Source organism: Oncorhynchus kisutch, linkage group LG2, assembly GCF_002021735.2.
Source record: "Oncorhynchus kisutch isolate 150728-3 linkage group LG2, Okis_V2, whole genome shotgun sequence".
NCBI classification, from domain to species: domain Eukaryota; kingdom Metazoa; phylum Chordata; class Actinopteri; order Salmoniformes; family Salmonidae; genus Oncorhynchus; species Oncorhynchus kisutch.
The window spans coordinates 25,178,955-25,202,182 of NC_034175.2; the positions used below are offsets into that span (position 1 = coordinate 25,178,955).

The window sequence follows — 23,228 nt, forward strand, 5'->3', positions numbered from 1 at the left end:
TGTGCATGTGAGAATCATATGTATGTGTGCAATGGCTGTATATTGGAGAGGAAGCACACATCTGTGTGTGTCATCCGTTATGAGGATGATGATGGTTATGTATAAAAGCCTCTTCCTGCATGGGGTCTGTTCAGGTCAGGACATGGTTGATAAAGCTGTGTAGCAACAGAGAACATAGTCTCTGCCAATGCTTTATCTGTGGCTCACTACCTAATCTATTATGTACTTTATTCTGTCTCTCCAAAATGGGATAGTCCTGTTTTATCCACTTAATCCACCCGGCCTTAACCCCTCCCCCGTTCCCCGTGTTCTCTCGTCTTTATCTGTAGTTTTATAAGATTGGGTCATTAATGTGCCGTTTTTTTTCTCCTTTTAACTGTCTGCTTTCTCTCTCTCTCCCTTCCTTTTTTTCTGCGTTGCATTCTGCCTTTCCCCTATTTCCATATTTTGCCCTCCCTCTCTTGCCTCATTCTCTCCTCCATTCATCTCGCTCCCCCCATGACCCCCAGCTCTGATGTCAGACGCCGTGGCCCACACTCTGGACGGCTGTGAGGTCCAGCCCCTGGGGGAGGAGCTAAACCCAGAGAGGGAGGAGCTCCTGGTGGACATGGATGCCCTGAGAGAGAGGGGTCTGGAGATAATCAACACCACTGCTTACATCGCCATCACAGGTACCGCTCATTTCCCCTATTCGGTTTTATTTTAAAGACCCACTTCAGCTATGTTTAAACTGTTTTCATTGAAAAACAATATTCCAAGTAGAAATACTCCCCACTTGCTTGGGTGAACTACATAGGAGCAATAGAGGACAAAAAAATGAGGGGCTCATCCCCCCCACTTGTGCCATGTAATGAGGAACCCTGCACCAGCTACTGAAATGCACCTTTTGATAAATTCCCTGCTAGTGAGGCTGGAGTGGGTCTATATTTCCAAAGTAAAACAAAGAAAAGTTTAGGAAAACTGCACCAGGGGGATAGTCTGTGTGCTAAAGCACTTCATTTACTGCCCACAGTGATATTCAGCATGGCGCAATTAGTTGGGATTTTGAAATTACACATAAGGCTATGTTGCATATTGCGTCTCACCTCTGTATCACGTTCACAAACTGTAGCATTATTTTTTCATCTTACTGTTTCCTCAGTGTTGAACTGCCCCTAAACGTCCTGCTCTCTACCTCTCATCATCTCTCTCTCTGTTAGGAGCTGAGTCCATCTCCGTGTATGAGGATGTCCTTCGGTCCGTCCGTTACCGGCTGGCTAAAGGCTCGGCCCGTTTTGAGAGGCGGTTCCGTCTGTCCTGCTCCGAGATGAATGGCAGATACACCAGCAACGAGCTCACACTGGAGGTAACTAGTCTAACTGACCATAGAGGCTGTAATTAACCCAAAATGGGTTAGCAAATAAGCTTCAAAGGGGGTGTACAATACTAGGGCACTAGCTAAGTGGTTTTAACCTAGCATTTGGGTAGAGCGATAGCACAGCATTAGTTCAGTTAGTAAGAGGTTCTGTGACAAGGCTTATTTTTCTTCTTTTTTTCTCTCTTTCACTCACTCTCTCTGTCTGTCCTTCCATATATTCATCCATCCTTGCTCTCAGGTGAACTTCCTGCACTCCCTGGACAGTCTGTACCACCCGTCTCACCTCCTGGCCTCCCAGCAGCAGTTTCTTCACCCATCTCACCACTCTGGGGAGCTGAGTGGACACACCCTGCCTAACCCCCACCGCAACTCAGGTTTATACAAACTTCATTTACCTCAGTATTAATGTTGACCTTTTTCGCTTGATTTACCTTTTACAGGAGAACTGTGCTCTATATTCCTGAGTACATCAGTTTTGATCCATGTTAAATCCAGACACATAAAAACAGATGGATGAATACCATCCCCTTTTATTTCTATTGGGAAATACCCTATCCATCTCAAAATAGAGATTCAAAATACCAAAATTCACAGGTTCATTTTCACCACAAGATGTCAGTGTCACTGACATTAATGACAGATGGTGGCTGAAAGATTCATATAAAACTCTTAATTTCCTCTGACAGTGGTGCCAGGAGCGGCCACAGTCATCATCATGGTGTGTGTGGGCTTCCTGGTTGTCATGGTGATCCTGGGAGTGTTTCGAATCCGCTCCATCCACCGCCGTGGCGAGGGCACCGGGGGAGGGTCTAAGGAGGATAGCAGCCAATGGGATGACTCTGCCCTCACCATCATCGTCAACCCCATGGAGGTAAAGACCTAACTGTGTATTTGTGGAATAGAATAGATTTGTATTTATTTATTTCAGTGTGGAAGTTTTGAGTTTGGTTTAAGAGGAGAGACGATTTATTTGAATGATTATTTTATAATGTATTTATCTCTCAGTCCTATGAGTCTCGTATGGGCATCTCAGCTGACACCGAAGGTGAGGGGGAGGAGGACGAGGAAGTGGTGGAGTCACCCGATGACGCCAACGACGACCAGCGAATCATCATCAAGAAAGAGGGCAGAGACGGCAACCCCCGTCGCTACTAAGCCAATCGTCTCTCTCTCTCTGGAAGCACTCATTTCCATGGAAACCACAAAACGGCTCGCCACTCACCTCAAAGCGTTTAAATATCGAAAACTGCTGACACCTCTAGTCTATGGAATGTAAAAGTACAATAACGCACACTGTATTTCCGCAACACCACAGCACCATTAGTGGTCTATAGCCAATAACAGGGCATTGAATCTTTCACCACGTAAATGTTCTACGGCACAATATATACAGTATACTCTAACCGCCTGACCAAAACAACCAACAAAAATTGTATGTGGTGCACTAATTCCTAACTCACAGGGAGTTGACATTGTCCTTGGAAGTCTGTATGAGACAGGCTGGTCTGAGGCTACATAACTTAGATGTGAAGTTAGGATTGTATATGTTTTACTATTTCTATATCACACTTCAGACACCTTTGCCCACCACACAAAATTAATATTGAAGCAATCGATTCACACAAAGCCTTGTGTAGGCTCTTCACAAACCCTGATCCTGACGCTATCCCAAACACCTCTAGATTTAATCTAGTCGTCTTTTTGCTGCACAATCTCTCTCTCTCGCTCTTTCTCTCTCTATACATTCCTCAACTTCCAAAAACATGCCCCCTCTCCCCCCAGATCTGACTCCAGCTCAGTTCCACATTCATAGTAACCTTAATATAGAAATACATACAATTATAGGGTTCTAGCTGATTTTTACACACTATGTACGATGTGCTTCACAATACTGTATGTGATGTGCTAAATTAGATCAAATAAATTGTCGACGCAAAAGCGTACATTTTCAGAACTTTCCTTTTGTCAGGGTAGACTTTTAAATGTTAAATCGTATTGCTTGGTAGAACCCTTTCATTGTAAAGTTTTGCAAGACAACCAAACAGGCTGATGATAAGGGCATAGAGTAACCTCTGACCCTCACCACAACCCCAGTGACTCGACTGAGCGACCCCCCCCCCCTCCCCTCCCCCCCCCACACACACACACACCATTGCACACTCACAACCCACCGCTCTCGTAACAATCTCACGACAAAGACACACCCGCGCCACAACACCTGCTGTATCCAGAATGTCAGCTCAGCTTGGGCAGTTTTGATTGTATTACATTTTCTGTACATACAATTATTGTTATTATTATTATTATTGCAGTCAACGCTTGCTCTCTGTCTGTACTCTTAAAGAGGGAGCTGCATATACATATTATTTATTACCAATTACACTCTTTTATCATTTGACCAGCTGTTGTATATTTTTAAGGTTACACCATCAGAATACGGAGTACTAATAATAATAATAATAATAGTAGTAGTAGTAATAAGGATGATGATTCCTGACTTGATGAGTGTATTCATTCGTGTGTTGAATTGTTGTAATTTAAAATCGTGTTCATATCTGAATCACAGTAAATGGAGGGAACTTTGGTAAATACCTACTCTGTCACCTCTCTCTCTCATTCCTTCCTTCTTTCACCCCTTAGAATATTCTCAAATCGTTCTCTCTTCCCCAGCTCCACTTTCCCTCTTGTCTTTTTGTTTTCGTGCCAGTCCCCACCATCTCTTTGGTCCACCTCCCTCCATCCCTCCCTCACTTCCCCCTTCTGTGTTTATTGCTGTCTGTCTGTGTGTCAATGTGCAGTGATAAACCTGTCAGTAAATAAAGCCTGTTGTTTTTCAGTGTAATATTATGGAAAACAAATTGCATTAATTACTTATATTATTACTATTGGGACATTAACTTTAATTATTGATACAATGACAACATGGATTATGAAGATGATTGTTATTGATAACTGTCTGAAAACATTTCAAAGTTCATAATAAAACACTCTGATGAGGTCTAAATGCTGCCTGTTTTTAAGTAAATAATCAATTTGAAAATATTTCACAATCACTACCATCTTCTGAGTACTTTTTGGATGGTTTGAGAGAATACACAAATTCCTTGGTAAAAGCCTACATATATTTGGAATAACCAGTTTGAGACGGAAAATGACGTTGCCACAAAGCAGGACAAATTTGTTGGACTTTGCAATTCATTCATATCTTGCACAATAATATACGCAAACCTTGCTTTCCCTTGCGTACTTCGCCCACTGTCAATCAAGGTCAATTTTACGCCCCTTTCGTTAAATTGTTTCACCAATGTAGCCAGAAATTGCACCTTAATCGAACAGTATGAGAATGTTACAATATTCCTTGGCATAAATGGCAACGTCGATCTGCAGCGTTTACACACGCACAAACTCGTTCTGCGCACATTCCGTATAGTCTGTCAGTCAACGGCTACGTCGACGCTGTTCGAGAATACGCCTTGCAGGATTAGCTGTGGGTCTGTGGAGATTTTTGTGGGTCATGGGGGAAAGAGCAGGAGGTAAATAAAGAGACACGCGCTAATAAACACGGGTAAAGAGTTACTTTCACACTCAGTAGCTTTGCTGGTGTCTTAATGTGCCAGCTATTTATTATTTTCAAAGTAGACAATTAGGAGAAGAGGCTAGTAGGAAGGTCTACAGTCAGCAGTAGGTTGTGGTGAGTAGAACATTATGCTCTCAGTCGAATAATGGTCTGTCACATTTTTGTAGCTAACTGTTCACTTGCTAGCATTTGGTCATCAACATGCATTGTAGCGAACAGGTAGCTAGCCACGCAACTAGATAGCGTTCAATGTTTTGCTGAATGTATTTTGCAAGCTCAACGCTCTCTAACCATAATTAGCTAGCTACACCCACTAAAGACTAAGAACGTTAGCTAACTAGCTAGCTAGCTGGCACACAGTACATATATTGTGTAAAGTCACTGTTTTATCGTTACAGTGCTAGTTGGGAGGACATGAATTTAGGTAATGCGACCTTATACATCAAATTGGCTAAGACATTCCTCCCTCTTAACTTTTGTGCATGGACTATTGCCATGGTGTAGTGGGATGTGTGCGGTATAGTAGCTAGTTAGTATAGTAGATAGCATCTATAGTACCTACTGCTATCTGATGGCAATGGTTCGCTTTATGGTGCTCTTTGAATTCTCAGCTGGTGGTTTTCAGGTAAAAGCATAGCAATGCTAACCTTATGTTTCAACATGACAAAGCATCATACCTTCATCATAGCATTTTCATGCACACAGTCTCAACTTGAGAAGCCAACTTATGTTTTGCTGTAGAGCCAATATAGCTACAGCATGCTGTCATACAGTGCCAAGTTTGACACATAACAATGAATACCTACTAACTGAATTAAACCCATGCACACTCACTCATTTTGGGACTATACATATTCATTAAGACGGTCTCTTCTATCCACAGTATTTTGTGTGTGTGTGTGTGACAGTGTTTATTCATATCTGTCTATAATCCTCTTACCAAGGCCCTAATCGTACAGCATCTGTTTGGGTCAGTGGAAAGAAATCCTTAAATCTAAACCCTAGTGTAGCTACTGGACCACCTGTGGACAGGGTACAGCCTTGTCTCCCCTTATTTTTGGGGGCAAGGTTACCTGCAGTTGTGTGTGTCTGGTTCTGTTCATTCTTGAATTGTAGTGAAATGGTGGAATGGGAAAGGGCTTAACTTCTCAGCTCCAGGACTGACTGCATTATAGAAATTGTCATAATTGTGTTTGTCTGAGAGGTTTAGTGAAGTTGAGTAGGCCACTATCTATGTACATCTGTTGTTGGCCTAGATAGTAGGTCTGCTATGTGAACAGCAGGTTCATCTCTCTCTCCGACATTTGATTGCAGTGACACACTGTTGTGGGGGAGAGGACTGTGGATCGGGGAATATTACTACAGCTTTGCAGTAGAGGGAGTTGCATTGACTGTTGGTTGTCACCCTTGAATGTTTTCTGTCACTTAAAGGGCCAGGTGTGTATTTAAAGAGTGAGTTAAAGACTGAAAAGCCAGTTGGAAGAGTGAAAGTGAAGCTCAAGGCTATTTTCACTCAGTCCTGTTGTGGAGCCATTCTTTGACTTCTTGCTACATTTTTGGTATCCTTGGAGGGCATCCGTTTGTGTGTGTGTGTGTGTGTTATAATCCAACAGATAGAGCATGTTAGATTAGGAGAGGACTATGAGTCATTGGGTACCCGGGATGAGATTTCAATTTGGCCTGGCTAGCCCTTTCATCCTCAAATAGACCTCCATATATCTCAAACAGCTCTCTCCTGTTGCTTTGATTGATGTGAAAGGTTGAAAAGAGTGATGACGCATGTCCAAACACTGCACAGGAGCTGGAGAAAAGGATAGCCTAGCTGTAGTAGGAAGGTAAATGACTGCCCAACAGTGAGCGGACATTCAGTTTTCTTATGGTTTTTCTTGATACCGGTACACCCTCTTTGTATTCAAATGGTTTATCCTGAGCTGTCTTGCATGGGACCATGAATAGTGTTGGTGCCGGTCTATCTCTGCTTAATAGCTCACATGTTTTGTCTTGTTAGGCACCTCAACAAATGCAGAAAGAGTCTGGCACCCAGGCAGGATCCTGTATGTGATATTATCAAACTGAGTAAATTAGATGTGAAATGTTTGGAATGTTCAAATAATTCCATTCATCATTTAATGGATAAGTCAATGTTTTTATGAACTTCTTCCTTTCCTCAGTTCTAAGGTGATCTGATTGGATACGCCGCTGCCCGCTGTTGCCATGGCGATGCGGGAGTTGGTGGAGGGGGAGTGCGGGGGAGCCAATCCTCTCATGAAGCTGACGGGTCATATGACCCAGGAGGGAGGAGCTTGGAGGCACAGGTCAACGCCCACTGTGAGTAGTCACCTGTAGAAATTAGAATAAAGAATGTATGGAATATGTACCGTAATCCATGTTTTATGTTTTGTATATTATTCGTTTGTTATTGACCATGTTGCATTGAGAGTTATTTTTCCTGGTCAATGGTGGGGCCCATCCAGGGCTCTAAATGTAACATTTTCATTGGTAACACTGGTGCTCCCAATTTTTTTTAAAAAGTTAGGAGCACGACATGAAATTTATGAGCACCAGAACTGAGATTTTTAAAAATGATTGAGATACAGCCTATATGAATTCTATCTACTTTAAGCACATGTTATGCCCTATAAATTAAAATGTAACACTGTAAAGACATTTATTATAAAAGTTCAAATGACATTACTAAGTAATTTGTGGAATATTAGGTTTCTACATTGTGTAAAAGCACTATTTTCCTATTGTAGATACATTACATTTAAAATTGTACACTGTCTCTATAAAAACATCAGGTTTGTGATTTCTATGATCTTTGATCTCCTGAAGAACCTATGCATTTTCCTTTCTGTGCCCCCAAATGTTTGGCTATACTGGTAAAGTTAACAGTTTATTAGCTAGCTAGCCAACGAGGTAACAAAGTGTTAACGACATGCGAGTAGTTTTAGAATGGCCCCCGACATGGTTTCTGAATGTAAAATGTGGTCCCGGCGATTCGCTATAGGAAGAAAAAAAATGTTGCGCCTGTAATATGGGTCAGATCTTTTAACTTGGTCAAGCCGTTTTAGCTGTAGTAGTGGAGCAACCATGACCTTGACAATTTAGACAAGATACTGCAACTTAGTTGTACTATAGCTTTCACAAATATATCTCACAGTATCACTTTCATCCCTCTTTTTCTCCTAGATTCCCCCTACACCCATTGAAATAGCAACAGAAGAAGAGGTCAGTCTCATATTACCTTCCCAGTCCTCTTGATTCGAACTGTTGTGCTCTGTCTACATATTCCGAAAAAAGGAATATGAAAGCACGTTTCATTCATGAGATTTGTTAATCGTTATTGAATAGGCTAGCATTTGATGACCTCTTCTGCGTGTGTGTGTGTGTCCCAGTTGGTGAATGAGTTCATGCAGCAGGCGCCTCCACGGCCCCCTCACAGCTTCGACATGGGCCAGTTACTGGAGGAAATGCAGCAGATTGATCAGCAGAGCTACAGACAGGCTCCACAGAGAGGTACACACACAGCAGTAATAGTATACCCTATTATACTCTCCAACGCAACAGAAGCAACACTATTAAAGATTTGCGGTGTGCCTGTCCAGCTGCCGGGAGCACTTCCATATTGTTACCCCACAGGTTTTGGAACATATGTTGACACTTCAAGACACCTTTTTATTACGTTTTCCTGTCCCTTCCATCCAAGTACTTACACTGAAAAACACACTTTATTTTACCAACGTGTGAAGAAAACAACACCCGTTCCCTCCTGTCCTGTCCGTAGCTCCGGGTGTGGCTGCGTTGGCCCTGTCTGGTGATTGGACGTCTGAGTTTCTGTCGGGAGCAGATGCTGCTGCCGCCGCCTCATCGGGGCAGGCGGGACTTGGAGACCCGGCCGACGCTGATTGGACCAGAGAGTTTATCACCGATGGCACAGGTACATTTTTTTGGAATGTCAATGGTAGGCACAATTGCCAACCATTTGTTTGAATGTACTTTGTGGCCACAACTTCTAACATGTAGAGAAATAATCTGTATCTTACTCTCTTTCCCTTTCTCCCCTCTTTCTCTTCTCTTCTCTTTCTCTCCTCTCTTTCTCAGATCCCGGGCGTTGGGCAGAGGAGTATCTGGAGCAGTCAGAGGAGAAGCTATGGCTCGGAGACCTGGGAGAGAGGGAGCAAGACTGGTAATAATGGAGAGACAGAGAAAAAGAGGAGAGAAAGGGACACATAGGGACATTCGGAGAAACCTTAAGAATGTTCCAGAGAAGATGGTGCCATTGTGATGTTGAGTCGCTAAGTGTGTCTTAAAATCCTTGACGTCGTCCTCTCAGAACACTGTGTTGTTGCATTCACTTTATAAGGGCTTTGGCCGTAACATAGCTTTGTGCTAGTGAATTGAAGTCATTGCATAACTCTTAAGTCAAGAAAGACAATTAAAGCCAGTAAATCCCGCACACAGGCATTTAGTGTGTGTATGTAATGCATTGACTCCGTAAGTAGCAGTCATTTAATTATGTATTCAAAAGTCTTTTGATTCCATCCTTATTGGATATGTATTGTGAAAAGAGACAATGCATTTCAATTCCAATATATTTACAAGGATACAGTGTGATTATGTAAAATGTACATGGTCTCTTTAACCCACTTGTTCTTTAAAATAATCACTGTTTGATACTCCGTTAGCTGTTTAAATTAACCCTTTGATGTTAATGTTTGTAAATCCAATAGGACGAAAGAGTACCTACCAGGAGATGAACTGAAGCAAACAGCCAATGAGCTGGTCGCAAAGGTCAATGACCCCAAGTTACAGAACACTGAGGTGTGTGTGTGTGTTATTTCCGTGTCGCGTGTGTTTCATACTTTTTTCTACATATCTATCCCCATACCCTTTCCCCATTCTTTGCCCATAGAAGTAATGTAGCTTTGCAATAACAGGATAATTGTAGTTGTAGCCGTTTCTTTTGAATTGTTCAGTGAGAGACGCTTCTTTGTAGTCAATTAGACATCAAAATGTTTCATGGGAAAGCATTTTGCTGTGATGGACCGTAGTAGCATAGTGACTCTTTACAACCTGGTCTTCAGAACTGTTTGTGTGGTATCCAAGTCCTCTGTCATTATTTGGGATTTGGTTAAAGCACAAACTGATTTCATGACCAATCTAGGTCCATAAGCCATAATGGATATTGTGTCATTGTTATGTTGTTGTTGTGTTGCACTGTAGTTCCTGCGGTTCATTAGGCAGATTGGCGAGGGCAGTGTCACAGTGGAGGACAGAGCAGGCAAACAGCACACAGATAGAGCTCAGGCCAAGGAGGCTCAGAACTGGGCCTCCAACCTCAACCAGGTAGGACCCAACTTCCATTGAAGACACAAGGGGAAGGGTGCAACTGTCAACCTACAGGGAGCCATCTTGGCTCAAGCGTCCTCATTTTGTGCCTCATGACCCCCCACATCCCAGTATTTGGTGCAGACCCCTGCAATTGTTACTAACCAAGTGATGGCCATGAACTTTTCTGTATGTGAGCCTTGCACTAGGCTGTACAATGTATAATTTGGAAATGGTATGTGTAGAAATAATGTATTGTGGAAAAGAGAGCATTGTCCTTTCAATACATGCGATTTCTATCAGCCAACTTCTGCCAATGAAAATCATCATAGCTGTTCCCATCTTGAATCAGACTTCCAGTTCCCCTTATCAGGTGAAGTCGTATGTTTTTAACAGGGTTGGGGGAAATTATTTTTCAATTCCGGTAGGGGATTGAAAAATAATATAATAGGCATTTTTGTATTGTTTTCATCATGAGTTGAATTCCAAGTCATTTCCTGAATTAGATCCCAGCCCTGGTGTATGTAGTCATAGGAGTTCTCATGGTTGCTCTTTTTAACTGTGACATCTATTTTTTCCCCCTTCGACCCTGCCGTGAACTCTTGGCTTTCCCCTCCTTCGATTAACAACCCCCATTCATTTGTACCAAATTAAAACTCCTCCGTCCTCACCTCTCCCAAAACAAAAACCCAATGCCTCACACCTGCGACAAAACAATCACGCCTCCCCCCGTTCTCCGCTCCCTGGTTGCCATAGTTCCTGGAGGAGACTGGGGGAGGGACTTTACCCTCGACAACCCAAGAGTGGGATCAGAAGATTGCCAAAGCTAAGGCTAACCAGGCACATCAATGGGCTTCTGTTGTCAAGCAGGTAGGACCCCTGACGCAATGGCAACACTGCCCAGTGGTTCCGCAACTGGTTTTCTGTCAAGAAAGTTGAGCTGATTATATTTTTCATCTGCCTTTTTTTGCAGCAGTTGGATGGCTGTTTTTAGTGGCAGAAGGTTGTGCCCACTGTAGTTTGTCCCGTAGTTTCTTAGCACTTTGTAAACCCAAGGAAGATACATTATTTTTGCTGATTAAACTTGCATTTAGATTATAGTGACTACTTTTAGAGAAGTAGTAAAAATGACCTGCACTGAAGGTATGTAAATTGTAGGGGAGAAAGGGAATGGGTGTGGTTCTCTGATGTTTTACTTCTTCCCATTCCTATATCTTGTCTTCCACTCATCCTTCTTCCCCATCTTTTTCTGCTTCTCCTTTACTGTCACAACCTCAAAGTCCCACTTTAAGTGTTGTTATCGAGTTATGGACAACTTGGTGTCCACATCTGCCATTGCTACCTCTTCCTTCCTGTTCAGGTCTCAGTGGAGTCAGCAGAATCATGGGTAGATGAGTTTGCCACTGCAGGTCCAGATTTCCAGCAAGCTAAAGCTGCTGTGGAGGTAAGAGATGCAGGACAATACAATAGGAAAGATAACAGAATAATTATCATAAATGTCTTTTTAAACATCTTCCAAATTGTATTTATCAAGAATAATTCCGGCCTATGCCCAAATCAATTCATTATGCCCTAATCTTCACATGGCTGTGCAAGGGTGCAGCCATGGGTAGGCCTGGGAGGGCATAGGCCCACCCACTTGGGAGATGTAAACACATTTTTGCACAACATTTGAAAGAAATAAGCTTTGTGCGTATGGAAAGGTTCTGGGATCTTTTATTTCAGCTCATGAAACATGGGACCAACACTACATGTTTTGTTTATATTTGTGTTCAGTATGTATTAAGCTCTTTACATATACTATATTGCAGTAATAATGCCATTGCACATTTTCACTTCACACATCAGGTAATTACATTGGCTTAAAGTACACTGTATATAGAACCTTTATCAAAGTTCACATTGACCCTTGGGCATCCCATAAAAATAGTGATTTGGACCAATGTTAATGTTAGGGGGTTTCCCACAGCAACTGATATGATGGTGATGCCCAGCACCTCCATCATTTGTCCTCTGACTTTGACACTGTAACTGTTCCTCTGTATCAGAGCGACTTGGACTTCTGGGAGAAGCTGCAGCAGGAGTGGGAGGAGATGGCCAAGAGAGATGCAGAAAGTCACCCCTGGCTCTCCGATTTTGACCAGATGCTCAGTAACTCCTACGACAAGGTACTTGACATAGCTTCCTATCCACCTGTGGAAGAGGTGTTGGAGGGCCAGTAGGAGGCACTCTTTACTTTGGTCTAAAAAATATCCCATGGCACTTATCGTAAAAGTAGGGGTGTTAACCCCGGTGTCCATGACCGCCTAATCATCCGCAGCTTCCAACTGGCTCATGCATCCCACCTCCTCTCCCCTCTAACTCTTCCCCAGGTTGTTGCTGTAATTGAGAAAGTGTTCTCAGTCAACTTACCTGGTTAAAATAAGGGTTCGTTTTTAGTTAAGGATAAGTTTTGCCTTTCAGATCACAATGAATAAGTTCAGCATTTATACCTGTCCAGGCTAAAAAGAAATCTGCCTTGTCTTGTCTGCTAAATTGCTGTTCATGTTTCAACTCTCTCGCTCTTTCTTTCTCTTTCCCTCCCTCGCTCTCTCACCCCCTCCAGGGGTACCAGTTTGAGGAGGACAACCCGTACATGTCCCACCAGGACCCCCTTGCTGAGGGGGTGAGGAGGATGGAGGCAGGGGACATCCCTGGGGCCGTGCGCCTGTTTGAGAGCGCCGTACAGAGAGAACCAGACAACCAGCTGGTGAGACACTCATTAATTTCTAATTAATAACTCCGATATAATATAATCTCAAGGTGAAATTATTTCTGGCTAACAAGTGCTGGTGACTAAGGGGGTACTTTCCTACTCTGCTAGCATTAGGTGGGTGAAGAGGGAAAGAGAACTAAGCACTCTCTCTTTTTTTCCCCCGCTTTTTTTTTAGGCATGGCAATATCTGGGAACCTGTCAGGCAGAGAACGAACAAGAGTTTGCAGCCATCAGTGCCCTCCGCAGGTAAAGAGATGGAATAGCAGCCTCACTGACTAGAGAGAAGTCCCTAGTGTGTCCCAAGTGGCACCTTATTCCCTATATAAGGCACCCATAGGGCTCTGGACAAAAGTAGTGCACCATATAGAGCAGGGTTGTCAAACTTATTTTCATCTGGGGGCTGCATTCTGTCTTCAACAAGGTCCAGAGGGCCACACTGAAAATGTGTTATTTCCTTGCTGTCAAAATGTGCAAAAACATTTCCTCTGTTCATTTGTTTTTTAAACTTTTTTTTTTGCTACCTGATTTTAGCTTTTGTTTCGGTGATTGTTAGCAAGCTGGACAGAGGTGAGAAAATGGTATAAATGTAGGTCCATTATATACTGAGCAACAATTTCAACAGTTTCTTTACTGAGTTACAGTTCATATAAGGAAATCAGTCAATTGAAATAAATTCATTAGGCCCTAATATATGGATTTCACATGACTGGGCAGGGGTGCAGCCATTGGTGGGCCTGGGAGGGTGTAGGCCCACCCACTTGGGAGCCAGGCCCTGCCAATAAGGAGTTTCTTCCTACAAAAGGGCTTTATTACAGACAAAAATACTCCTTGGCTTCATCAGCTTTCCGGGTGTCTGATATCAGAGATCCCGCAGGTGAAGAAGCATGATGTGGAGGTCCTGGGCTGGGATTGGTTACACGTGGTCTGCGTTTGTCAGGCAGGCTGGACATACTGACAAATTCTCTGAAACAACGTTGGAGATGGCTTATGGTAGAGAAATTATCATTAAATTCTCTGGCAAAAGCTCTGGTGGACATTCCTGCAGTCTGCATGCCAATTGCACGTTCCCTCAACTTGACATCTGTGGTGTTGTGTGACAAAACTGCACATTTTATAGTGGCCTTTTATTAGCCCTAGCACAACATGCACTTGTGTAATGATCAGTGATGGAAAAAGTACCCAATTGTCATACTTGAGTAAAGATACCTTAATAGAAAATGACTCAAGTAAAAGTGAGTCACCCAGTAAAATCTACTTGAGTAAAAGTCTAAATATACTTAAGTATCTCCTGTAAGTCTCCTGTAAGTCTAAATAACTTCAATGTTCTTATATTAACCAAACCACACGGCACCTTTTTTCTTTTTTAATTACGGATAGCCAGGGGCAGACTCCAACACTGACATAATTTACAAACAAAGCATGTGTTTAGTGAGTCCGCTAAATCAGGCAGTAGAGATGACCAGGGATGTTCTCTTGATAAGTGTTTGAATTAGACTATTTTCCTGTCCTGCAAAGCAGTTCCTCTGCCCGGTGTCTGTTCTTTTTCCCATCTTAATCTTTTCCTTTTATTGGCCATCTTAATCTTTTCCTTTTTATTGGCTGGTCTGAGATGGCTTTTTCTTTGCAAGTCTGCCTAGAAGGCCAGCATCCCGGAGTCGCCTCTTCGATGTTGACGTTGAAGCTTGTTTTGCGGGTATTATTTAATAAAGCTGCCAGTTGAGGAATTGTGAGGTGTCTTTCTCAAACTAGACACTCTAATATACTTGTCCTCTTGCTCAGTTGTGCACCGGGGCCTCCCACTTTTTTCACTTTTTGTGAAGGGAGTAGTACACAGCTTTGTACAATATCTTCAGTTTCTTGGCAATTTCTTGCATGGAATAGCCTTAATTTCTCAGAACAACAATAGACTGACAAGTTTCAGAAGAAATGTCTTGTTTTGAGCCTGTAATCAAACCTACAAATGCTGATCCTCCAGATACTCAACTAGTCTAAAGAAGGACCGTTTTATTGCTTCTTTATCAGCAACACAGTTTTCAGCTGTGCTAACATAATTGCTAACATAATTGCAAAAGGGTTTTCTAATGATCAATTAGAACAACGTGCCATTGGACACAGGAGTGATGGTTGCTGATAATGGGCCTCTGTACACCTATGTAGATCAGCTGTTTTCAGCTACAATAATGTTTACAACATTAACAATATCTACACTGTATTTCTGATCAATTTGAAAAAATGTGTTCTTTCTAGGACATTTTTAAGTGACCCCAAACTTTTGAACAGTAGTGTGTGCACGCGTGTGTGTGCGTGCTAAGCTGTCATCAAGGCAATGGGTGGCTACTTTGAAGAATCTCAAATATAATATATGTTTTGATTTGTTTAACTTTTTTGGTTAATACATTTGTTTACTCTGTGTTATTTCATAGTTTTGATGTCTTCACTTTTTTTATTCTACAATATAGAAAATAGTTTTAAAAAATAAAGAAAAACCCTTTAATGAGTAGGTGTTAAACAACCCATGAGCCGCATTGAATTGGCTTGTATGTTTGACACCCCTGACATGGAGAATAATGGTGCCGTTTGGGACGTAGTTTCCTGTGTGACATTAAGAGTATGTCATGAGGTATGTACTTATTTGATTTATGAATACCTGTTTTATGTGTGGCTTGAATACGAAGATGCTATGATAAGCATGAACTTGGGTGCAAAATAGGAAGTCCTTGAAGTTACATGATGCCTGTGACGACTTGTTGCCTTGGTGTTGGCTGACAACATTTTCTCGGGTTCTCACCTTTCTCTCTCCTTTTTTTTTTCTCTCTGTCTCTTGCTCGCTCTTCTTCTCTCGCCGTTTAGATGCATAGAGTTGAAGAAGGACAACCTGACCGCTCTGATGGCACTGGCCGTCAGTTTCACCAACGAATCGCTGCACAGGCAGGCCTGTGAGACCCTTCGCGACTGGCTGAGGCACAACCCCGCGTACCGGCCAGTCCTGGAGCAGAGTGAACGGGAGCGAGAGAAGGACGGCGGGACCAGAGAGCGGGAGAGATTTGGCTCACTGCTGCCAGAGTGAGTGGACCTTTTTCATTGTGTACAAATTTGGTGTGCATGTATATTCAAAATGGTACTTAGAACTCCTAATGAATATAACACAAAATGAAATGCTAAATATGCAATACAGGACGTTCTCCTGTATTTTCTCATGTTTCAAAAACATGGATTCTCTCTGTTGGTTTAAAATATTACAATTGTTAAATCTTCTCCCTTCTCCGTTTTCCCCATCTCTGTGCCTCCCTCCTTCCTCCCCCACTCTCAGTTCTTTGTTTACAGAGGTGCAGTCCCTGTTCCTCAGTGCGGCGAACTCTGACCCCGCCCGCGTCGACCCCCAGCTACAGTGTGGCCTGGGAGTCCTCTTCAATCTGAGCGGGGAGTATGACAAGGCCGTGGACTGTTTCACAGCAGCCCTCTCTGTCACACCACAGGTACACTAGTAGGTTATCCACTTCACAGCAGTAACTCTTACCAATCTGTGGTTCATGTGTGTTTGGAGAATAGACACACTAGATTATGATTTGCCAAATTTTATTTAAACAGCATAAAGTTGATGAATTCAAACGTGTTTGAATACTTGCATCCTTCCTTGCTCGATTCCTTGAAGTAATTTCTGATCTGTATGCTAATCGTTACCTGAAAGCAATTGGCTCCATCCCATTGTAAAAAAATCTTGTGATCCACCTTTGATTTTCTTTTCAGACGGTGGGTTACAGGTGCAAAAACAAAGAAATGCATACAAAGATAACCCCTTCCCATCCAGCAACTGAAGTTGCCTATCAGTCCCCCTCCCACTTAACCATCCCTTGAGTCACCCCTTACATTCCCGCCAATCCCCCCCAGCCCTCTCCCAAGACGACCAGAGACCCCCTCCTCCGTATCACACTTTCCCTGTGGGCCTGAAAGCAAAGAAAGTAACAAAAGTTAAAATAGAAGTCCTGCTGCAAACGGTTTGAGGCTGCCCAAGTCAAGGAACAATTGAGGCCTGGACAAATATAGTTGATTCTCTAAAGAACAATCTCAGCTAAAGCCACACACATACAAACGAATTAATTATATATTTATTTATTTATTTATTATTAATTAATTAATTAGTTTGTATGTGTGGGGCTTTAGCTGAGAGAATTCTAGGCCTCAATTGTTCCTTGATTTGCATCATTCATTCTCACTGTCGGTAATTCTGTTTATAACTTCTAATAGTAACTTTATCCACTGGTTAAATGCGAGAGAGTGAGGTGGTTGCCATCTTTAAGCCAACATTTGTTTCGCAGCAGTGCTGCCTGCCAGCAGTAATCTTCTCTGACTGATTGAGATATTCAAGGTGCTATCATCGTTAAGTAACATAATAGATGCAAAGCATTGAATATTTAAATTCAGAAGCATTTAACTGCAGGGCACTCCTCCCACATCATGTGAATACCTGATTTAGGGGACACAGTGAACAGTTGAGAGTTGGGGGCCAATTTCATCGTAAAATGTTTTCTTGGTGTTAAACACAGTCTGTGAACAAACTTAAAATGTAAAAATGGATGGTTTCGGATTATGGGATGCCAAGGTCATATTTTTACATATTCTGTTCCAGCTAGAGGGTTGTTCAGATTCAATTAGATCTGTGGACCATACCTCATTGTTTTAATCATAGACCGTCAAATACTTGAAGGAGGGAGACTGGGGGGATGCATTTTTAGGTATTCCAAAAGGGTCTATTACTTTCCTCCTCTTCAAACGGTATGTCTACCTCCCCTTTTTAACTTTCCCTATTCCTACTTTTTTTCTCTCTGAAACTACCCCTCCCTAGTCACATGTAGCATTTACCCCCCTCTGCTTCTGTTCTGTGATTGTCCTTCCTTTTTCACAGATACTTAACTACCCCTCTTGAACTATTTTACTCAGCTCACCTTTTGTGGCAATGAACAGATGTACTCTCTCTCTTTCTCACTCTTGTCTTTACCGGCTGTGCTGGGGAGTCTGAGGTGGGCTGTTCTCCCTCATCCAGACAGCTGTCTCTCTCCTCCTTCAGCTCCCTGGGTCTTGTTCAGCGGGTATTGTTGTGCTGGTCTGTTTTCTGGGTCTTTGCTGTCTCGAGTGTTCTGAACAGCTCGATACAGCAAAGAGCTGTATGGGGCTGCTCGTCTATGGGGTGGGGATGTGGTCCAAGGATGAGCTTCTTATGCTGTGCTCTCTCTTTGATCTTGTAGAAGTCCTGCTGCAAATGGTTTGAGGCTGCCCTGCACCAATACTGTTTCAGATACTGTACAGGTTGACATGAACTTTGTCAGTGTCAGGGTCTTCGTTGTCCATTATTCTTAGTTTCCACCCTTTGCTCATACTCTTTCTTAACAGAATGGTAGTGTGCTCGTATAGCACTGTGCCATACAAGGGGATGGTCTGTGAGGAAAATTAAGTGCATGATCCCCGGTTTGTAAGAGTCAGCAAATAAGTAAGTAGGTTTGTCCAAAATCAAGTTTTTTTTTTGTGTGTTTACGTAATGCAGAGGGTAGTTTTCTGTATAAGTCTGTGTGAGAAACTCAAAATGTATCCAACACTAATTCAGGAGCTCATGACCTCTCTGTCTGTTTCCCTCTCTCTCAGGACTACCTGCTGTGGAATAAACTGGGCGCTACCCTGGCCAATGGAAGCCGCTCAGAGGAGGCTGTTGCCGCCTACAGGAGGGCGCTGGAACTGCAGCCAGGCTTCATCCGCAGTCGGTACAACCTGGGAATCAGCTGTGTCAACCTAGGAGCCCACAGGTGAGCGGGAGAGCCTTTTGTGGCCAGAGATACAAAATGGTGCAAGAACAAAATTCACACACTACATTTTTTTGATCAAAACCACCTAAAACACTGCACTTTCTTATGTTTCATCAAAGGTAAGTTGTAGATTCAGGTCATACCAGGAGTAGAAATTTGGACTTTATTAAATGTATTGACTTTGTTCACAATATAATTATTTTTGCCTTAATACAAATCTATTGAATGCACCACAATTACAATTTCAAGTTGACCCCTATTCTCTTCCTGGTTTACAGAGAGGCCGTGGAGCACTTCCTGGAAGCCCTGTCCCTGCAGCGGCAGGCATCGGGGGAGGGCGAGACGGTCAGTGCCAGCCGGGCCCCAGGGGGTGCCGCGGCCACCATGATGTCCGACAACATCTGGTCCACCCTGCGTATGGCCTTAAGCATGATGGGAGAGAGCTCGCTATACGCGGCGGCTGACCGGCGAGACCTCGACACGCTGCTCTCCTACTTCTGTCAGAGGGAGGGGGAATGAAGGTGTGGGAGGGCTGAGGGGGGGAGAGGGGCAGGAGGAGAGTTGATAGTGTGTGAGTGCGCACTTAGGGGAGGAAGGTGTCTGGGAGAGTTGGAGAGCGAGAGGTCCTGTCCACAAACAACCCCCTAACCCTATAGGCACTTCATATAAACCTGAAATTATTGGATAAGTATAAACAACATGGAAGTAGCTCCATTTGTTGAATTTCTGCCATCTTGCTTATAACTACCAGGGTTGGGGTCAGTTTACTTCCTGAATTGAAATGGAACTGACACCAACCCTGATACCTATCCAATCCTTTCAGGAAGAGGTAGGATGATGTGTGACAAGGTGAGAGTTGGCCGAAAGGGAGGAGAGGTGAGAAGGACATTTTGATGTGGCTCAGCAACCAAGGGAAATGCACCGTATATACCAGGTGTATTGAATACATACTATTTCCTCCCCTGATCACTCTGACATAGCCTGGTTTCCAGTTGGTTCCTACTTTTTTCATTATCATGTTTGACACACAGCAGAAACAGACTGGTACCCAGGCTAGTTCCCAGATGTCTGGTTAGTTACCCTCTGTCCTCAGCAACTGGTGCAGGGATGTTCTTGTGTTCCTCATAATCAGAGGCATCATCATGCCTATTGAAACTGAGGAGTCACGTGACTCCCTTAGTTTCATTCAGCCCTATGAACCATGGAATGTATACATTGGATACTAGTGAAACGTTTGCACCTTATGTTTTCCAGAGGGAATAAAACACAGACGTGGTAGAGCAAAAGATCAAGTTGAGATGAATGTTCCTGTAATGTAAAGAAAATATATGATCTTGTTTGTTTGGAGGATCTTTGTTTTTCCTTTTTTATTCCCCCTTGAAAATATGAAGTTCAAACGTTGTAAAGCTGGCTTACTGATTCCGAATCAATTGCTGAAGGTTAAAAGAGACCATTACAGTAATATAGATATCTGGCTTTGGAGCAGGGGTGCTGAACTCCCGTCCTTGAGGAGCCGGTGTCTTTTTTTTTTTTTTTCTCTCGTTATTTTAGAGAATTAATTATACTTGTACTCAGTCCAATCAATGACATATCAATCAATGAAGTACTCAAGAGAAATGAGACTGCTGACATGAGTTGTACACACCAGAGTCGTATTCGCTAGTAGTAACCCAATGGAAGCGAACGGGGAGGGACCTACCTGAATTTGTCCAATAAGAAACGCTTGTTTTCATTTTCTGTTGCTACTGTGTGCAAGAATGAATATGACTCGGCTTTGGACAGAGGATGACATCAGTGTAAAGGGGATGGTATACCGAAAGAGGTGCACTTCTTCCCACCCTCAACCCTTCTTTCTTCAGACAAATGCCCTTGTTGTAAAATAATTAGCTTAATTGTAAAATAATGCTTTTTTTTGCCATATTGTCTGTAATATAATTATTGTACTGTTTTCAAAATAGTTAACCATACTGTAATGATTATTAATATGATATTCAGCAATAAAGCTCTGACTCCAAAAATGCTCTCTCATTGATTAAGCCTACTTTTCATGTTTAAAAGGGTAGTATTTCCCATATTTGTATTTTCCTTGGCCAGTTGCAGGATAGCAGACCCAAATAGACCAAACAGACCCAGGATTGGGCTGCTTTTACAGTACGAAAAAGCAAATGTTCAATGCAGTTTGTTTATTCAGCCAAGAGTATCTGCTACAGGGACTACATTAAATTGCACATATCTAGCTCTTTCTATGAATAGTAAGTAGCATACTACACGTGGACAAGTACTTGTAAGTACAAAGGGGTTTAGGCGGGGCATGTACATTCACATACGTATTCACAAGGAAAGTATTCGGCTTTCAAATACTTTGTATAGTGTATGTGGACACACTTTCAAATGAGTTGATTTGGCTATTTAAGCCACACCCGTTGCTGACAGGTGTATAAAGTTGAGCACACAGCCATGCAATCGCGATAGACAAACATTGGCAGTGGAATGGCCTTACTGAAGAGCTCAGTGACTTTCAACGTGGCACCGTCATTGGATGCCACCTTTCCAACAAGTCAGTTTGTCAAATTTCTGCCCTGCTAGACCTGCCCCGGTCAACTGTAAGTACTGTTATTGTGAAGTGGAAATGTCTAGGAGCAACAACGGCTGAGCCAGGAAGTGGTAGGCCACACAAGCTCATAGAACCGGACCGCCGAGGGCTGAAGCACGTAATGTGTAAAGATTGTCTGTCCTTGGTTGCAACACTCACTACTGAGTTCCAAACTGCCTCTGGAAGCAACGTCGGCACGAACCGTTCGTTGGGAGCTTCATGAAATGGGTCTCCATGGCCGAGCAGCTGCACACAAGCCTAAGATCACTGTGTGTAATGCTGGAGTGACGTAAACCTCGCCACCATTGGACTCTGGAGCAGAAGAAACATTTTCTGGCTTGATGAATCACGCTTCCCCATCTGGCAGTCCGTCGGATGAATCTGGGTTTGATGGATCCCAAGAGAATGCTACCTGCCCCAATGCATAGTGCCAACTGTAAAGTTTGGTGGAGGAGGAACAATGGTCTGGGAATGATTTTCAGGGTTTCGAGCTAGGCCCCTTAGTGAAAGGAAATCTTAACGCTACAGCAATCAATGACATTCTAGACAATTCTGTGCTTCCAACTTTGTGGCAACAGTTTGGGGAAGGCCCTTTCCTGTTTCAGCATGACAATGCCCCCCATTGAAAAAGCGAGGTCCATAGAGAAATGGTTTGTCGAGATCGGTGTGTAAGAACTTGACTGGCCTGCACAGAGCCCTGACCTCAACCCCATCGAACACCTTTGGGATGAATTGGAATGCCAATTGCGAGCCAGGCTTAATCGCCTAACATCAGTGCCTGACCTTACTAATGCTCTTTTGGCTGAATGGAAGCAAGTCCCTGCAGCAATGTTCCAACATCTAGTGGAAAGCCTTCTCGGAAGAGTGGAGGCTGTTATAGCAGCAAAGGGGGACCAACTCCATATTAATGCCCATGATTTTGGAATGAGATGTTCAACGAGCAGGTGTCCACATTCTTTTGGTCATGTAGTGTAAATTGCATTGCACAACATTGACAATTATCAAACAAAGGATAAAGTTCAAATGTATGCCTGCGATTTCTATCTACCAATGAAAATCATCATAGCTGTTCTCGTCTTCAATCAGACTTCCAGTTCCCCTTGTCAAGTGAAGTCATACTGTAAGTTTTTAACAGAGTTGGTGCAAATTATTTTCAATTTAGGCTACATGATGATATTATGATGGATGACAGCGAGAATATTTGTATTTGTGAAACGCAGTCAATCATCTTTCATGTCACCAGAATAAGATCCCGACATTTATTGGAAAGGCGTATCAAGATCACCGTGCACTTTCACCACCCTGTGAAATGCATAACTTTTCAGCTGTAGCCTAATAAACTGCATGCTTTCCTTAGTCATAGTGGGAGGACCACACAACATATCATCGTATGACTCGATATGATTGTTATTATATCAATATTTGCGCATAAAGGCGTTTCCACCACCATTCCAAGATCCCACCATGTCAAACTAAGAAATGATCTGTCAGCAGCAAATGCATTTATAAAATTGTATCGAAAATCCTGTTTCCGTTACAGCTGTCTTGATCTTTTTTTATTCGGTATGACTTCACAATACTCACATAAAAACTGTGGATGGAAACGTGGTTATTGACAGTATTTCCCTCATTTTCTTGGCCAGTTGCTTTAGAGGAGACCCAAATAGGACATAAAATACCCAGGATTAGGCTGTTTTTACAGCACAAAACAGCAAATGGTAAATGCAGTTACTAGTATCTGCTGCAAGGACTACTTTGTATATAACTTGATGGGTTTATATACACATCATTGAACTTGACTTCTCTATAGGTTTTGCACA

At 42.8% G+C, this 23,228-nt stretch overlaps 2 protein-coding genes across 10 annotated transcripts in view; both read left to right on the top strand.

Moving 5' to 3' along the window:
- The window catches only part of clstn3 (calsyntenin 3), a 37,635-nt gene extending 33,274 nt beyond the window's left edge, over positions 1 to 4,361 (top strand). For all 4 annotated transcript variants that reach the window (XM_020509284.2, XM_020509290.2, XM_020509300.2 and 1 more), the window contains exons 15-19: positions 510 to 671; positions 1,200 to 1,345; positions 1,596 to 1,731; positions 2,044 to 2,228; positions 2,363 to 4,361. In XM_020509284.2, the coding sequence (XP_020364873.1) occupies positions 510 to 671; positions 1,200 to 1,345; positions 1,596 to 1,731; positions 2,044 to 2,228; positions 2,363 to 2,512 (779 nt within the window). In that variant the 3' untranslated portion in view covers positions 2,513 to 4,361. The remainder of the gene's footprint in view (positions 1 to 509; positions 672 to 1,199; positions 1,346 to 1,595; positions 1,732 to 2,043; positions 2,229 to 2,362) is intronic.
- A 319-nt stretch (positions 4,362 to 4,680) lies between these two features.
- On the top strand, positions 4,681 to 20,399 carry LOC109910270 (peroxisomal targeting signal 1 receptor). 6 transcript variants are annotated; one of them, XM_031791752.1, is made up of 17 exons: positions 4,681 to 5,048; positions 7,106 to 7,262; positions 8,127 to 8,165; positions 8,333 to 8,453; positions 8,722 to 8,874; positions 9,039 to 9,123; positions 9,668 to 9,758; positions 10,161 to 10,283; positions 11,022 to 11,135; positions 11,626 to 11,709; positions 12,314 to 12,433; positions 12,871 to 13,014; positions 13,196 to 13,266; positions 15,871 to 16,083; positions 16,331 to 16,496; positions 18,658 to 18,815; positions 19,094 to 20,399. In XM_031791752.1, exons 2-17 carry the CDS (start codon positions 7,149 to 7,151, stop codon positions 19,332 to 19,334), a joined length of 2,037 nt encoding a protein of 678 aa, XP_031647612.1. In that variant the 5' UTR covers positions 4,681 to 5,048; positions 7,106 to 7,148; the 3' UTR covers positions 19,335 to 20,399. The 6 variants fall into 6 exon arrangements, with proteins under 6 accessions (XP_031647612.1, XP_031647619.1, XP_020364998.1 ...); XM_031791759.1 differs by having other exon boundaries at positions 4,681 to 4,890; XM_031791762.1 differs by lacking the exon at positions 4,681 to 5,048 and adding an exon at positions 6,967 to 6,988.
- The last annotated feature ends 2,829 nt before the right edge of the window (positions 20,400 to 23,228 follow it).

Bases quoted from the DNA above. Each gene is read 5' to 3' on its own strand.
- LOC109910270 (XM_031791752.1), top strand. From the start codon at position 7,149: ATGGCGATGCGGGAGTTGGTGGAGGGGGAGTGCGGGGGAGCCAATCCT. The intron at 9,124-9,667 runs GTAATAATGGAG...TAAATCCAATAG, and splicing joins GGAGAGAGGGAGCAAGACTG to GACGAAAGAGTACCTACCAG. The intron at 13,015-13,195 runs GTGAGACACTCA...CTTTTTTTTTAG, and splicing joins GAGAACCAGACAACCAGCTG to GCATGGCAATATCTGGGAAC.